Consider the following 17352-nt stretch of genomic DNA (forward strand, 5'->3'; position numbering starts at 1 on the left):
AAAGAAAATATTAGACACGTGGCCTATGTTTAAAGACCTTGCTTTATTACATTCTCTTTACGCGGGGAGGGTTCGAGTGGAATATTCCACCACGTGGGCCTTTTATATTACTCGTGCTTTAATTCTCTCACCAACTCGTATTTTGTTTTTAATTTTTATTATTATTACGTTTATTAATTTTGTATTTTAATAATACTGAAAACATTTTGCTGCCTCGCATCACATCACATTTCTATAGTAATATCACCCTCATTTAGGAAAATAAAAAAATGAATTAAAATATAAACTAATAAAGAAAAAAAACGAAAATTGATTTAAGTCTATATATATTATGGTTACGGAACAATCGTGTCTTATAATAATTAATTCTAGTTATAATTATTTGGATATATTATTTATAATTACAATTATAACTGTAATTTAAAAAAATTACATATATTAATAGAAAAATATATTATGTTTAATATACAATTGCATTAGAAAATAATACAATTTATAGTTTAATAATGTTAAAATATTTTTATAAGTAATTATTTTTCATTATTTCCAACTGAAATTTATTAAATATAAAATTTAAACATAAAGATTAATTAATTAATGATAAAATTATCATGTATGGATATTTCATAGTGAGCAAGTTTTGACCTAAAAGAATAACAGGTCAATTATTGGACTATAATTTTAAATTTAAAAAGTAAAACATTTTAAATTAAAATTTAAACCTTTTAATTACATTGACTAAATTTAAATTTTGTCCAAATATAATAGCTGGTGGCGATTTTGATCAAATATATATATTTATAAAAATTCTAAAGTGATGAATCTTTTTCATTAATAGCATAAAAAATCATTGAAAAAAATTATTTGAAAAAAATAAGATAATTTAGAATATTTTTTGGATTTATTGGAATTTAAATTTAGATATATTTCAATTTTTAATTTATTAATTATATTATTTTTATTTGCATTGTATATAGTTATAAACTTGGGAAAACAAAAAATTATAAAAGGTTAAAAGAATATTTGTACAATTAAATTAAAACAAATTATTATTAATGAAAAATAAAATAAAATCAGATTTAGTCAAACTTAAAGTCATGATTGTCAAAATTCTATGAATATGGATGGAATTTGGAAGAGTTAATTGGATAGTCCGACCCGTTTTCATTTCCAATTTTTCTGTCTAATCGCCCACCTACGACTACCTTCTTCATCTCACGCGCATGTATATAGATAGCGTGATGCATGATTTACATATAATCCTCGTTTCTGCGAATTTATTGGACTAAAAGTCGATTAAAGTATTTATTCGAAGAAAAGTTTAAGAATAATTGAGTTAAGAGTTTGTATGGATTAAAAATCAGTTGAATAGTGTTTAAATATTTTTTTATTAATTTTTTTAATAATTTAATTAATCGAATTATTTGTATCAATCAAATAAGTTAGATCGACGAATTGATAGTCTAACCGGTTCGGTTAGTGATCCAATTCTGAATAGCTTGTATATAAGAGAAGCTGATTGTTTGATCAGTTAAATCCCCTTTTCCCATTAGTCATATTTGGATCTATGTGGTCATATCTCGTGTAAATAAAATAACGAATAATTTATATTAAAATCATTCTAAAACTTAAATTTTAAGTATCAATAAAAAATATCACTTCATTAATTTTTAAGACAAAAATATTATTATACGGTTGTCTATATATAATATTCTCTTAAAATTAATTAAATTATTAAAAAATTAAAATTTTGAAAAACAAAATACAAAAACATAGAAATTTTTTTCTAGCATTTATTGAAAAGAAAAATCAGAAGCAACAAAATTTGGATTTTTGGTTTCGACGTTCTCTCTTTCGTGATGCTTTTCCTTCCATTTTTTCCACCATCATAATTTCTAATGAAATATTGACTAAAATTTAATAATAAAATCTTGTATTATTCATCACAAAAACTACTACCTGCATATGATTGGATTTGGACCCGATTTTTATCTTTTTCGTAAAATTCTTGCCATTGTTGTTCAACCCAATTTTCTGATGGGTAATAATTTGCCAACCTTGCATCCATATGTGTAGCTTCCATGGTAGATGGTATTTAAAGACCACGGGTATTGAATGTTAATAATAAATATTTCGTTGAAATTAACGATGGTGAAAGAAATGGAAGGAAAGACATCACCAAACAGAAAATTCAAAGAGTGGAAAGTCGAAATCAGAGATAAAGTGAGAAAATTTTATTAGAAGTCGAAATTAAATTATAATTTTATAATAGTATATCATTTTATCATTTTAATAGCCTATATTTTTATTATTTTAAAAGATTTAATCAAAATTTTATCATTTTTAGAAGGAGTAAAATGTAATTTTACCTTTACTAATTTAAACTTTTTAAAAATTTAAAGAGTCTAAATGAAAAAAATTCCATTATAGGGGGTCGGTTCCTTGCCAAATTTCGCTAGCTTAGCCCTTGGTAAAAACCTATTTGAATGATGCTGCTTGTAATACTTTTTACGAGGCAGATTTAAATATTTTTTCTTTCTTTTTAAAATTTTAATTATTCATTTTTAAATAATTATGTTAAAATTAAATAAAATTAGAGAATATATTATTAAATATGTACAAGTGCATAATAATATTTGTATGTCTTTTAAAATTGATGATAATGTAACACTATTTTATTGGCTCCTAAAAATAGAAGTTTTTAGAATTATTCTAGAGGTGTGCATGGGCCGGGCTACCTGCCCGGCCCAAGGCCCGCCTAAAAATGGGAGGGTTTGGGTAAAATATAGGCCCGAAATATGGGTTTGGGCACAAAAAGCGAGGCCCGTTTAGAAAATGGGCGGGCTCGGTAATTTTTTGCAGGGCCCAGCCTGCCCTACCAATTATATAATAAATATATGTTTTTATTTTAATTATATTTATATTTTAATTTTAATTTTAATATAATCAATTTTTATTATATTTTTCAAATTGTGTATTGTTTTAAGAATTGTTTTAATATATTTTTATTTGTTTCTTGTTTTAATATTTGTTTTAAATGTATTTGATTATTTAATATATTTTAAATTTTTTATTTAATAAAATAAATTAAAAAATTTAATATGGGCGGGCAGGGCTCGGGCTTAACTATTTTATTTCGGCCGGGCTTGGGCAAATTTTTAGGCCCATATTTCAGTAGGCCGGCCCTGAGCCTAGAAAATGGGCCTGAAATTTTTTGTGGGCCCGGCCCGAACCCGGCCCGGCCCGGCCCATGCACACCTCTAAATTATTCTAATAAAAGTTATTATCAATTAAATAAGGGTATATTTTTTTTATCAACATTATTAAGAGGGATAGTCATAAATACTAAACATAGACCGTAAAACAGACATGAATGATACCAAAAAAATAAAGGGTCTTAGGGTTTAGATCAATTTTTTGATTTGGTTAATTTTTTTAATTGATTATTTTTATATTTTAATCAATGGTTAATATACTTAGTCACGTGAACTTGGTCACTTGTAATTAATTGATACCTAAACTTTTTTTGACCTAATTGGTACGTGAATTTGGAATTCAACACATGCTTTAGTACCTATGTTGTAATTTTATTAGCATAGCATCCTCAAAATTTCGATGTCAGTAGTATTACTACCTACCCAAGTGTCAAAACTAAGTGAATAATCATGGGGTGTGATGTAGTGGTTTCTCACCTCATCTATTATTCATGAGGTTAGGAGTTCAATCTTCACCCATGAGAGTAGAGTATAGTTTATGACTAATTGTACATCTTTTTAAAAAATATCCTCAATTAGAAAATTAATCACTATTATCGGTGAATAAATCGGTGAATAAGTGGCAAGAAAGCTGAGTTTCAATAAGCTAAGTTTAAAGCTCCGTGGGTTGAACTTTCTTTGGGTTGTGCTCTACTTTGTTATTGGGCTATAGCTTTTTCTTATACGCTGGCATAACAAACCTTATGTAATTAGATTTAGGGTAAATTGCACTCAAGATCATTAAACTATTAGTAAGCTTACAATTTAGTTATTCAACTTTAAAAAGTTACAAAATGGTCACTAAACCATTCGAAAGTTTTCATTTAAGTCATTGAACTATTTAAAAGTTTTTAAAGTCACTAGGCTATTTAGTTTTTAAAGTCATTGAATTAGCGAGTTTCAAGCGATGATTCAACGATCGATACCATGATTCAATACCCATTAACGACGGTTGGAGTTGGAGTCGATACCAATTGAGCTAAGACTCAATCAATAAATTTATATTCAATTTTAAATCAGAGTAATAATGCCTTGTGAGCAAACATTTATGCAACTTCATTTTAAAAATTTTTACTTAATTTATATAAAATTGAGATAAACTAGAGTAAATACATCCTTCTTTTAAGTACTATGTCTCTTGAAATGAAGCATTTTTCACTTACTATCAAATAAATAATCCTAACCTAAAACTAATTAAAATTAAATAAAATTAAAATTCAACAACATAAAGCTTCCACAGCTAGCCTTCTTTGAGTACAAGGAGGCTTTCCGAATCTATCTTTCAAAACTTTGAAAGAGTACGATTCTTTATTAACACATTCATTTTTAATTATCGAGATCACATATTCATTCGATTTGCATTCACTTTTGTCAAAAGATTCACACTCTCCTTGCAGAGTACCAAAACTTACAAACTCGATCCTCGAAATCGGTCGATCTTTACACGACAATTCAACCGTATGTCCTTCGTAAGCATTTACACAAGCCTTTCCAATTTCAATTGTCTAGAATTGGACTTTCGAAAGATTCTCACCGAATTCTTCAAACAAAACGAGTGTGTTTTCACCATCTTTGAGAAACGAACGAGGTATATGATACCTAATAAAAAAATAACATCAATATAAATGGATACATCAAAATTAAGGTATCGAAACTTATATAATAAAAAATATTATTTATTATCATCTTTGAGTCTGTTCACCACACTGACACTTGTCACCATTTTATTGGCCACGATAATCACAAGTACCAGGCTTACACATGTCTTCATCAGCTATAGCGCTAGGCCAAAACCATCCCATATTATGACCATTGACCCAAGCAATACCCTTTCCTAAACCAATTAAATCCACCACAATTGGATTATTTCCCAATGGGCCTTTGAAGGTTGTCTGAAAAAAAAGTATAGGGATTATTTTAAAACTATAATTTAGTAAAATGATTAAATTATAAATTTTATAAAGTATAGGGACTAAAATTAAATTAAACCGTTTATAAGATACAGAAAAAAATTACCTAATCCAACAGTGACACTGAGAAATGGTATCAAATTCTTTCCAATGGATAATTTAATGTTTTTCTCAAATATATAAGGAACACTGCCTGTTGTTGGCCATTGAGAACCTATATTTTTAAATAAATATAATAAATTTATATTTTATTAAGTGAATTCCATATATTAAATAAATAAAAATATATTTATTTATTTATCTTACCAATGTATGCTCCACTGAGAAATACATGAGAAACTTGACCGCTATTGTTAAACCTGAAGCTAACAGGTACTTTCACCATGGGATCATCTTTTCCAAGCTCAAAACTAGCAAAATTAAATAAATAAATAGTTTAAAATGGTTAATTTATGGTTTTGATCCTTGTACTGTTTGACCTTTTTAAAAAAAAATACCTTGTCAATAACCACAAATAATCACAGGCATCATTTGCCATCTTTTTAATCAACAATTTTATTAATTGAAAAAAATGTAAAGAAATAGTTTTAAAATGGTTAAATTATGGGTTTGGTCCTTGAACTAGTTCGATTAAAATCTTGGTGTAAAGGACCGAAGCAATAATTTGACTTTTCTAAAAGAATCTTAAACTTTTTTTTTTACCTTGTCATTAACCACAAATAATCAATGGCATCATTTGCCATATCCTTTTTTTTTTCAACAATTTTATTGATTAAAAAAATAATGTAAAGAAATAGTGTAGAAATGGTTAAGGACTGAAACCATAATTTGACCTTTTAAAATGTATTAAAAAAAGTTTTACCTTACCATTAACCAAAAATAATCACTGGCATCATTTGCCATATCATTTTGATCAACAATTTTATTAATTGAAAAATCTCCTTTGCCTTGAACCACAGTTGATTCAATGGATTCAGGCCTCCATTCCCATTTCATACAAGTTGGTTCATCCTCAGCTTTATTGGGTTTTTTTCACATACACTGAAGTTTGAGCAGAAACCTAAAAAAATAATTTTAAACAACCCCATAATTTTTAAGTTAATTTGTATTAAAATTAATTAATTTTTTAAAAAATTGAAATATATATATATATATATACACCTTTGCAGTGTTATATGCTTCATTTTTGCAATGAGGAAGGATACTAACAGACTATGCTGGAAGGAAATAATCAATTCCTCCAATTTTTGACTGTGAAATCTGATCCATTATTTGGATTACTCAAAATACAACTTGAATTCTCCTTTCTCCTTTGTTACATAAGCAGTACCCTAATATATATATATTTAAATAATAAATTAGAACAGATATTATATATATATATATATGAAAAGATTGTTAAGAGTATTGCGCAAATAACACCAAAAGTATTGTTTTCTTTGAGTATCGTGAGCAGTCCACCATTTATTTTTTGTCTCTTACCTCCAGACAATGGAGTGGTGGCTCGTGAGATTAAGTTTTGAAGTAGTTTATTTAAATTTTTAAAAATTTAAAGAGTTTATTAAAATTTTCATAAATTTAAGATCTTAATAAGAAATTTAAAAGCTTTGGAGGGTCTTATTAAAATTTTTAAAATTTTGAAAGGCTATTAGAATTTTAAAAATTTCAACGGAGCTAATTAAATATTTTAAAAAATTAAAGGGCATAATAAAAATCTCCAAATTTTAAGGTCTTGATAAGAATTTACAAAATTTTAGGATTTAATTAACATTTTTAAAAATATCGAAAGCATTAATGAAATTTTTAAAAATTTCCAGGGAGCTAATTGAATTTTTTTAAAAATTTTAAAGGGTATAATAAAAATTTTCCAAAAATTTGGCTGAGACCAAAGTCTTTTTTTTAGCTTCAAGAAGGTTCTGCTGCCCAAACAAAACCATCAAATTATCAACACCATACTCTAACAAAAAAAATAATAATGTGTTCAAAGAATGTAATTACCAAAACACCATTGCCAAGATTTGTATTCACTATTTCACCATGAGTAAATGTGAATTCCATGGAATGTAAAACATCATGAAGCTTCTTCAAATGTCCTCATTTTGTTGATTCAAGTTTCCTAACAAAATTGAAACCCCAAAATTAATTTCAAAAACATATTTATATATAAAAAATTGTGAAATAAAATTAAAAAAAATGCAATTACCGTATTGATCAAGAGCTGCATTATAATCATATGAAGTAGTGATATATGGACCAACTTCATCTCTACCAAAATTGGTACCACCATGCTCCTAATAAAAAAAAATCACTAAAAGTTGTAAAAAGTAAATAAATTAAAATTTGGGTAAATTTATAAATTTAATAAAGAAATGTACTAACCATATAATAATTTTATAATGTACCACCTCTTTGGTAAAATGTATAACAGAATAAGCAAGATCTTCTGCAGTTTTATGCAGGTTTGCACCATGCCAATTCTTAAACCTTAAAAATTTTAATATATATTATAAATAAATAAAGACTAAAAAAAACGGAAAAAAAATGTAAAATAAGCTCTCAAACTAAAAAAAAAAAAAAAAAAACCAATTTTTAGCTCAATTGAGCGTAAAGAAAGACTTAAAAAACTTACCATCCAGCTCAATTTTCAGTCCAAAATTTTGAATTCCTGTTGTATTTAATCCACCTTCTTTGGCCTTCCTAATAAGATCAGGCCACATCTAATATAATACAAAAAAAAAATCATAATAAAAATAAAATAATTAATATTATATTAATTATCATAAGTAGGGGATTGTATTCGATTTTTTTGGTTAATTTTTTTTTATTAAACCAACTTAACAGATAATAATATACAAAAATTGACCTGACCTAGTTAAAGCTCAAGAATCGACATACTAAATCAATTTTGGATCAATTGGTTCAGTTAATTAATCGACCTTGAAAAAAAATAAAATTAAGTTGATTTTTTCGGTTGGGTTGGTTTGAAAAAAAATCGACAACCAACTAAAACAATTTTCCAAACCGAACCTATAATTAAAAAATCACCCAAATCAAAATTGACTAAATTGAATCGGTTTAATCAATTTTCTCGATTTTAACCGAAAATTACATCACCCAATATCATATTTAATATATATACCTGGATAATGAATTGATCCAGAAATTATAAGCATATGATATCCATCAATAATTAGTGATTTTGAATCATAAGTGACATTGATAGCTGTAGAAAGAAATATTAAAGAATTTAAAATAATAAAATGAAAGAATTGAAGAAAAATAAATTTTTATCCCTTTGAAGAATAATAAAAACCATGAATATGAAGATTATGAAGTAAAGTGTTGAATTTATAGTGCCAAAAATATTATATCTATAGAGATTTTTAGTTATGAAAGATTATAGAAAATCAAAATTTGGAGATTGCAATTTCCTTTATTATTATTATTATTATTATTATTATTATTATTATATATAACACTTTTAACTAGGTCTAATAATGGTTTTAGTCCCTTTCATACGTTAAAATTTGGAAATTTAATATTTCTATTTTTATAACGTTATTAGTAGGTCCAAATTTATAATACATTTAGTTGCTGCAATTAAAGTGTTGATGTGCAATTTTTCTTTTATTGTTATTTGATCACACAGTTAAGGGTACTTGGAAATTCAAGTATCCATATTCAACCAATAATATATATTATCACTTTAATAGTAACAATTAATCATATTTTTAATTTAAATTTACTGAAAATATTATAAAAAAATTATGTTACTTTAATTAAAATCAAAATAAAACTTATTAAAATTTTCATCATTCTTCAATAATGGACTTATCACAATCAAATTATTGCCAAATAAAATTCATTGAAATTTTAAACCAAACTTAATAAGTTGATATAATTAGTCAATTATCTTTCTAGATAATGTATATTTATTTTTCATTGTTGTATTGTAATTATTTATTTATTATTATCTCCTTTTCATTCAAGATATCTTTGAGATTTGGTTGTTTTAGTTTAATGTAATTTTAGAAAAGACTTTTCTTAAACTTACATCTACAAATGATAATATCAAATAAAAATTATTATTATCCATACTCGATGTTTAAAATAAAAAATTTGAGGTTTTTACCGTATATAATGAAATTTAAATCAAAATAAATTTTAAAAAATTTATATAGAGACTTAAATTTAAAATAGCAAAGATTCATGATATAATTCTTTCAATTTTTTTAAAGTCACAAACAAACACCAAACTTAACAACTTAACTTGAACTAATTGATTAAACTCGATTAAAATTAATTAATTCATACATAATTTTATATGAGGGAGACTCGAACTTGAACACTTAAAAGCTCAAAATCTTTATTTGGAGTGAAGTTAAAATTATGATATATATTTTGATTAGAGTTAACATCCAATTTCATTTCAAGAGAAGACTTTTAAACTTAATTAGTATTGGTAGCATCGTAACCTTGAGAATCACTATTGGTTCTTTTATCAAAATAATTATTTATTATAATAATTAGTATAAAATTAATTAAGAATTAAGAAATATCACCCAAAAAAAAATGTGGGTTCACTTTCAAGCTGTGAAATAGTGGGCCCCACATCCCAATATTTTTAATTTTTTCATAATAATAATCTATAAAAAAAATTTAATTTAAAACTTAATAATTGAATATATATATATATATATAGGTGTCAACATCCTTGACCCTCTATAATTTAATTTTCCCTAGACCAAATGACTCGGAACTCGGGAGTCATTGTCACTGGACTCAGGGTGGACTCGTCAGACGAGTTAACTCACTTCACGTGGAGTTATTGAGGAGGAACCCATAACAGGTCGACACGTGCTACGAGACACGCTCGTTTGGGACCCGCCTTTCCCTTTCTTTTAATCATGGTCTTGGTTTTTAGTTGTACTTTAATGACATCAGTACCCCTACTTAATATTCTTAATTACATTACTACCCTCACTGTTAATATAGTTTACCCGAAAAAATAAATAATTCTTGGAGTATATGGTTTTCGGTCCAAACAATTATGATAATAGGGGTAATTCAGTAATTTAACAGGGAAACAAGCACTTTTTTAGTGGGTCCCAGGTAATAGCCCTTTCACTGCCAAAAAAACAGTGGGCCCTAAAATTCAATGGGCTCAATGAAGGGAAAAAAGAACTTGGTGGTATTCAGCAATTATTGCAAGGCACCATCTCCCGTAGATTTACACCACGTACCCAAACAACAACGGTCATGATGGACAAGGAATCTTTAGTGTGTTGTAAGTGGTTTGGCCCCAAGTGTGGGGTCCATCACCCTTCAGATCAGGTCTCAATCATTACACTAAAGACACTATAATTTTGGGCCCACTTTAAAATGACCTTTTTAGATAAAAATCATTTTTTGGTAATTTTTATTTCGGGAAAAAGATTTTTATATAAAAGAATATGATATAAACATTTTAAATTATGTAGGTACCATATAATATTTTATTATTTAATAATTTTTATATTGTTGAGTTTATCACACTTGACTTGTGATATTAAACTTAATTAAAATATTATTAAAGTATTATTGCTATAATATTTTACATATTGTGTAATTAGACTAGTAAAATGTTAATACCTCTATTAGCATCAATTAATCATACCCTTAAGCATACATTATTTTGTAAATAACATGATTAAAATATATTACTGAGTTTTTATATTTTGATAAATTTTAATATTTAGTTTAATTAAGTCATATTTTTTATCTAAAAATCCAATCCAATAATTAAAATAATAAGTATTTTTTATTAAAATTATCAAATTGACAAATTAATTAGGCTACCATCGTATAAAATCGCATATGAATGGCGAAAAATAAACATGTTAGACAAATTTTAATAAAAACTATTGAGCTAAAACTTTTAAATTAAAATAAGTACGAGTTTTATATTTTAGGAACTAAATATTAAATTCTATAAAAATACAAATGCTAAAAATTGCAACAATTAAAAAATTAAAAATCGATAATATAACCGGTTTATCGGATTAAGTGATAACAAGCTTAATATCTTTAAAGTTGGGTTTTAATCTTGTGAATAAAATGACAATAATATTGAAAGAGCTTTGCTCCCGTTAAGAGGTTTAACTCGACTCGATTACAAATTTAATCAAAACCCAATGTAATTATCGTTGCAGTTTATATAAAATAAATAAAAATTATTATTTTTATAATAAGCCAAAATAGCAATTATGAAGCATATAGGTCCAAACTAAACCGTGGGCTGTTTGCAAAAACCATATAGATCTCTCTCTCTCTATTATTTATAAAACCCGACTCTCAAATCATATCTCCACCTCCTTTAACAAAAGTATTGATTTCCATCTTTCATTCTTCTGATTTTCCATGTTAGGGAAGCGAGGTCGACCCATGATCGGAAACTTATCTGAATTACTAGTTCCAACACATAAATCCGGGTTATCGGATCCTTCAAGGAGCCCCAAAAGTCCACTAGACTTATTCAAGACCCCATCATCATCATCAAGAAGAGGGTCGATGAAGAGATGCTATGATGTTTTTGGTGATGGAGTAGGGCTTGGAATCATTGCTTCAATGGAGAAATCCACTGTTGATCATCATCCTTCTTGTAAGCTACAACACACCATTTGTAGATTCAAAGGAAGATTTCAAGAAAATTCAGAAGAGGATTACACTTTTGTTACAAGACATGGAGAATCATCTACAAAAGTTTATTTTAATGGAGGTGACGAAGAAGAAGAACAGAGACTTGTTGGAAAAATTAAGGAAATTACATCTTTAAAACCCAGATTTGTGCAAGATTTCAACTACCCAACATCAGATTTCCTCAGCTCTTGTCATCTTTGTAAGAAAAAATTGCATGGCAAAGACATTTACATGTATAGGTAATTTTTTTAAATATATATATATATATAAACAGGGTGTTCTTTTCTTAATTTTCATTTTTTTTATCTTCTTACTTAAATTTTTAATTTATTTTTTTGCAGGGGGGAAAAGGCTTTTTGTAGTGCAGAGTGTAGATCAAGTCAAATAATGATGGATGAGAGGAAAGAACAATGTAAATCAAAAGCTTCAAAATCTGGGAAAAATCAAAGCTTGGGTTATGATAAAACAGAGCAAATTTTCTCAACTGGGATTCTTGCAATTTAGTCCTTTTTTCCTTTTTTGCTCTGTAAATAAATATTTATAGAAAAATACTATACAATTTTATGAGGGTTAATAATTGAATTTTCCCCCAATCTTAAAAGAAAAAAAAAAGGAGGAGGAAATTTTGGTCGGATTGGAAGAGTTAGGGCATATATGCTGTAATGAGAAGTATGAAATTTGATAAGAAATGAATTTGCTCTTTTTTGTACTTTTTTTTATACTTTTGTTTTCCTTTTAGGCAAAAGATTCTATGATTTGTTAGAAAGTTCGTGAATAGTTTGAATTTTTTTATTTATTATTAAAATAAATTATTAAATAAATTAAATATGAATCTAAATTGTGGTCAATTGATGAGGTGTCTGATATAAATTATGGTTATACTAAAATAAATAAATTAAGCAGTGATCTTTTAAAACAAATGTATGAAATTATAAATTAATATAATAATAAAATTATATTTCGATACTCAAAATTTAATGATTAATTTTGATCCTTTGAAGCAATTTTCTTTAAATTAAAAGGCAAATAAATAAATAAATTTCATTTCATTTTATTTATATAATAAGTGCAAAAGAATTAATATAACAATTAAATTCTTTAAAAAAGCAACAGATCAACGGCTGTCATATCCAAGGGTCTCAAATATCATCTCAAAAACCAAAACAAAACTATTCATAAAATACAAGCAGAAAACCATAAAACTACAAAAATCTGTCTTAAGCCAAAGCAAAAGAAAACCAAAAATGGAAACATAAACTAGCAATGGCAATAGAAGAACCCTACATTCAATTCTCCAAACACTTATTCTTCCCCATGAAGAAAATATCCCATCATTTTTACTTACTGGTAATACATAAGCTGCTGCTGGGATGTCGCAACGTTTTGGTATCCGCCATTGTACATCGCCTGACTAGCTTCACCACTACTCATTCCCATGGCTGCCTGTGCCTTAACGGCATACTGACCTTGTGGATGCATCATGTTCATTACTTGAGCACCACCAGCCATATGTGCAGCTGTTGGTGGAGGAAGAGGACCAGAGCTTGTTCCCAGTGCGGTTGGTTTGCTACCCCATGAGCACTGCCAACATTAAAAACATTCACGTCATGCCATTGCCACCATAACAATATATTTGCAAATTGCAACATGGGCTAAAAGTGGTAAAAGTACCATAGAGGCCTCTGTACTAAGAGTCAAATTGCTAATAAGTCCTTGTACGTTAGATCAAAGAGCAAATTAATTAAAATTTTCATTCATTCCTACTGTTAAAAACTGATCCCTGTACATAAATATGAGATACTATCTAGTTATTCCGTCAATTATGCTAGTTTTTAACAATACAAATTGATAAAAATTTTGACAAAAAGGACCACATGCAATAACTAATTTGCCCTTTTGTTAGTAGAGGGGACAAAATGCAACCATTCTCCTGATACAAGGGCCTCCATAGTACTTTTACTGCTAAAAGTCGAAACATTAGATGAGTTGGCATTTCTCAACTATAAATACCTTGATTGGTTTACTGCAAAGAATTCGAGCATTTCCCATCTGAATGGCAAGAGCAGCTTCATCGTGTGAACTGTACCTCACAAAACCAAAACCTTTGTCTCGTTGGACACGGACATCTTCAATAGTTCCTGCTCCGAGGGCATGGAAATGACTGTGGAGATCAGCTGATGTAACCTGAAAATTGTTTTATCTATCAGAACCACCACCAAAGCTGGCAAGAAACTGATGTGCAAGGGAAATTCGATATTGCTAGTAAAATATAATTAGGAAGTCGCATTTCATCTTACGGTTTGCATGTCATAACAGAAAGAGCTACAGTTTACAGAAACCTTGTCTTCATTAAGTTAGGCAGGGGCAAATTGACCATGGCACATGAACCTTTAATTGATTAGTACGGCTAGTAGCATTAACCTTGTTATCTTACAAGTTTCGATTAAGGGAGGAACCAAAATACTTGCCTCTGGAGCGAGGTTGCCCACATAAACAGTGGTATACATAGGATTGTTCTCCGGAGAATCGTCATTAGATTTTTCTTGACCTTCTTCTGCAAGAATATAATACCATGATCGAGAGCTAAACCAGAATTGAAAAGTAGTAAATACCCTTCTCGAAGTAATCATAAAACATGTACGCTCAAAAACGAGAAGAAGCATGCTAGGTTTATATATCAACTATCCATACTGGCAATGATGACTCCAACAAAGACAGTAATATCAAAATGATCGATACCAAAGTAAATTTTCTTTGAATTATAGTTGTAATGTGTTCAAGATTCCGGGAAAAAAAACTGAAGTTAGAGGGTAATCTTACCAGAAGGTCCATTTGAGTCCACAATACTTTTGGCATTGTCATCATTGGAAGTAGCACCTTTTGCAGCCCAGTTACATCGGATCTGTCTACTTCCGAGCCACTTCCCTGTAATTAGCCCAAAATAAAATTACCAGAAACTTAATATTTATCAGAATGCAAACAACCGTATCTATAAAAGCAATGATTTGATTACCATTTAAGTCATTTATTGCACTTTGGGCATCCTGAAAAGGAAAAGAAGAAAGATAACTGATCATTTATGGACAATGAAAGAGACGAGACAGAAAGATGACCAAAGTGACCCGAGTACCTGCTGGTTCCTAAAAGAAACAAAACCAAAACCTCTTGAGCGCCCGGTTTTTTGATCCCACATGACCCTTGCATCCCTGCAACCACAAAAAAAGAAACATAAATATTCGTCCTTCATTCAACTGGTTCGAGGATGATTACCCCAAAAGCATCATTAAACACATATTGCCAGCAATTTAAGGTCGATAAATACAATCTTAGGGTAAAAAGAGGAGTACTAGTACTCACGAACAACTGGAATACACGGAAAAGCATGCAAATAATGTAGCATCTGTAACTTCGGGGCTGAGATCACCGACAAAAATGTTGTGATGAGCTGAATGCCGAAATAGAAATAGCATTAGCTGTTGATGAAATATGCAAGTATATAATATAAATAAGTAGAATTCAAAGAAACATTTATTAACTCGACGTGTCCTCCCTCTGACTGCTAGCATATGCCCAATTAACTTTAATAGGTTGCCCAAATCTGCAAAATATACTATGCATTAATATATATATATATATATAGGACAAGAGAAAAATGTTGGTGCAACAAGGGTTTCTAACTTCATATCATTACTTACAGATGCCTTCCGTTAAGAGTCACAATAGCAAGTGCAGCTGATCTGCGATCAAAGTAGTGCACGAAACCATAGGATGACTGCTTTAAAAGAAAACATAAACCCACCATTACGCACAAAACTAAGAACCCGAATGCAGAAACCGGGGCAAATCGATGGCATCAAAAGGATTACCTTATCCTTTTTAATAAGTTTGCAACCTTCAATAGGACCAGTACTCAAGAAAACTTCTTGTAGAAGCGGTTCCGATACCTGTGGATGAATATTTCCGACGTACCTGCAATTCAAAATCCGATAAGGCAAACGTAACAAAGCCGTTGTTGTTTACTACATACACAATGCAAAAAAGCTTTGACTAAACGGTACTATAATAAATATAACTAAAAAAGGGAGGGACTAAAAGTGAAAACGTTATGCAACACTCACACACTGCGGCAAGTAGCTGAATCAAAGTTAGGAGGAAGATTTCCACTCAAGATAGGCTCTATCTGCAAAAATTAAAAAAAATAAAAATAAAATAAAAATTTCCTAAATTGGACATGGGCACTCCTCACATTAGATCATATTTTTACAAAATTTAAGACCTAAAGAAGACAATGCTATTGATACAAAAAAAAAATCTATTTTTTAATCCAAAAATACAATTTTTTTTATACTGACTAAAGTATATCAATCAGAATTTCTAGTTTGTTCTGCTAATTTCAACAAAAAAAATATATTTCCCTTTTGAGAAAATTAAACATACGAAGAAACCCAGTTCGATTAAGGAATAAACAATCTTCATAATAGAAATTTTAAAAAAATCAAATATAAAGATTAAGCAAAAGAAAAAAAGAACCTGAGGACCAGCGAAGAGACTAGGATGATGGTATAAAGCTTGTTGCATCATAGCTTGCTGTTGGGGATTTAGCCCTTGTTGCTGCATCTTTTTTTTTTCTAGCCGGAAAAAGAAGGGGGTCTAGGGTTCGGGGACTCGACGATAATGAAGACGAAAAATTGGGATTTTTTTTTAAAAGGAAAGAAAGAAGAAAAAAATAAGAAACAGGAAAAGAAGGGCAGGATTGTGAGTTAAAAAAGATGAACCGAAAAAAAAAATATTAGAGAAAACAAAACTGAAGCGAAAAAATCCATTTATTTATAATATTATTATGATTACCCTTTGTTTTTGGCTTTTGGTTTAATTTCTCTTCGTGTCTAAAGTATTTGCATGTTTAAAATTTAGTCCTTTTATAATGATATTATCAAATGAACTTCAATTATTAAATTAAAATAGTAGAGGGACTCTCAATTTATAGATTTAAAAATAGAGAAATTCAATTTAAAATGTACAAAGAGTATAGGGATTGAAATCATAATTAGACAATTTCTTTTCTTATGTATATCTATATTAGTTTGATTGAGTTTTGAAAATTTAAGAAAAATATATATTTTAAAAAATTCATTATAAGAGTATTTATCTCTTGTAATAATTTTATAATTGGGTCATGTAATCTTGTAAATTCCTTTTAGATCATTTCAGTCATTTTACGATTTCATCATTCAAGCATAGGCGAATCGGGGCTGGTCTTGACCCCCAAAGTTTTTAAAAATTTTAGTTATTTCTTTAATTTTTTTGAAAATTTTAATTAGATCCTCCAAAATTTTGAGAAGTACTATTAAAAAATTTCAATTAGACTCTTCAATTTTTTTTTATATTTTCATAAAACCTCAAAAATATTTAAAAATTTTAATTAGACCTAAAATTTTTAAAAGTACTTACTAAAACCCTCTAAGTTCTTAAAATTTTTAATTAGATCCTCAAAACTTAATGCGAAAATT

At 28.3% G+C, this 17352-nt stretch overlaps 2 protein-coding genes across 2 annotated transcripts; one reads left to right on the top strand and one right to left on the bottom strand.

Annotated features, from left to right (window-relative positions):
- The first annotated feature begins 11444 nt into the window (after positions 1-11444).
- Positions 11445-12551, top strand: LOC108467877 (FCS-Like Zinc finger 13). The gene is made up of 2 exons (XM_017768694.2): positions 11445-12081; positions 12184-12551. Exons 1-2 carry the CDS (start codon positions 11564-11566, stop codon positions 12344-12346), a joined length of 681 nt encoding a protein of 226 aa, XP_017624183.1. The 5' UTR covers positions 11445-11563; the 3' UTR covers positions 12347-12551.
- Positions 12552-12936: 385 nt separating this feature from the next.
- On the bottom strand, positions 12937-16659 carry LOC108457864 (oligouridylate-binding protein 1-like). Its single transcript, XM_017757091.2, has 12 exons — positions 16373-16659; positions 15961-16022; positions 15709-15811; positions 15538-15614; positions 15379-15440; positions 15200-15287; positions 14973-15048; positions 14856-14886; positions 14663-14767; positions 14311-14396; positions 13853-14026; positions 12937-13423 (listed from the first exon to the last, which is right to left on the bottom strand). Exons 1-12 carry the CDS (start codon positions 16457-16459, stop codon positions 13184-13186), a joined length of 1191 nt encoding a protein of 396 aa, XP_017612580.1. The 5' UTR covers positions 16460-16659; the 3' UTR covers positions 12937-13183.
- Positions 16660-17352: the final 693 nt, after the last annotated feature.

Source organism: Gossypium arboreum, chromosome 7, assembly GCF_025698485.1.
Source record: "Gossypium arboreum isolate Shixiya-1 chromosome 7, ASM2569848v2, whole genome shotgun sequence".
NCBI lineage: Eukaryota > Viridiplantae > Streptophyta > Magnoliopsida > Malvales > Malvaceae > Gossypium > Gossypium arboreum.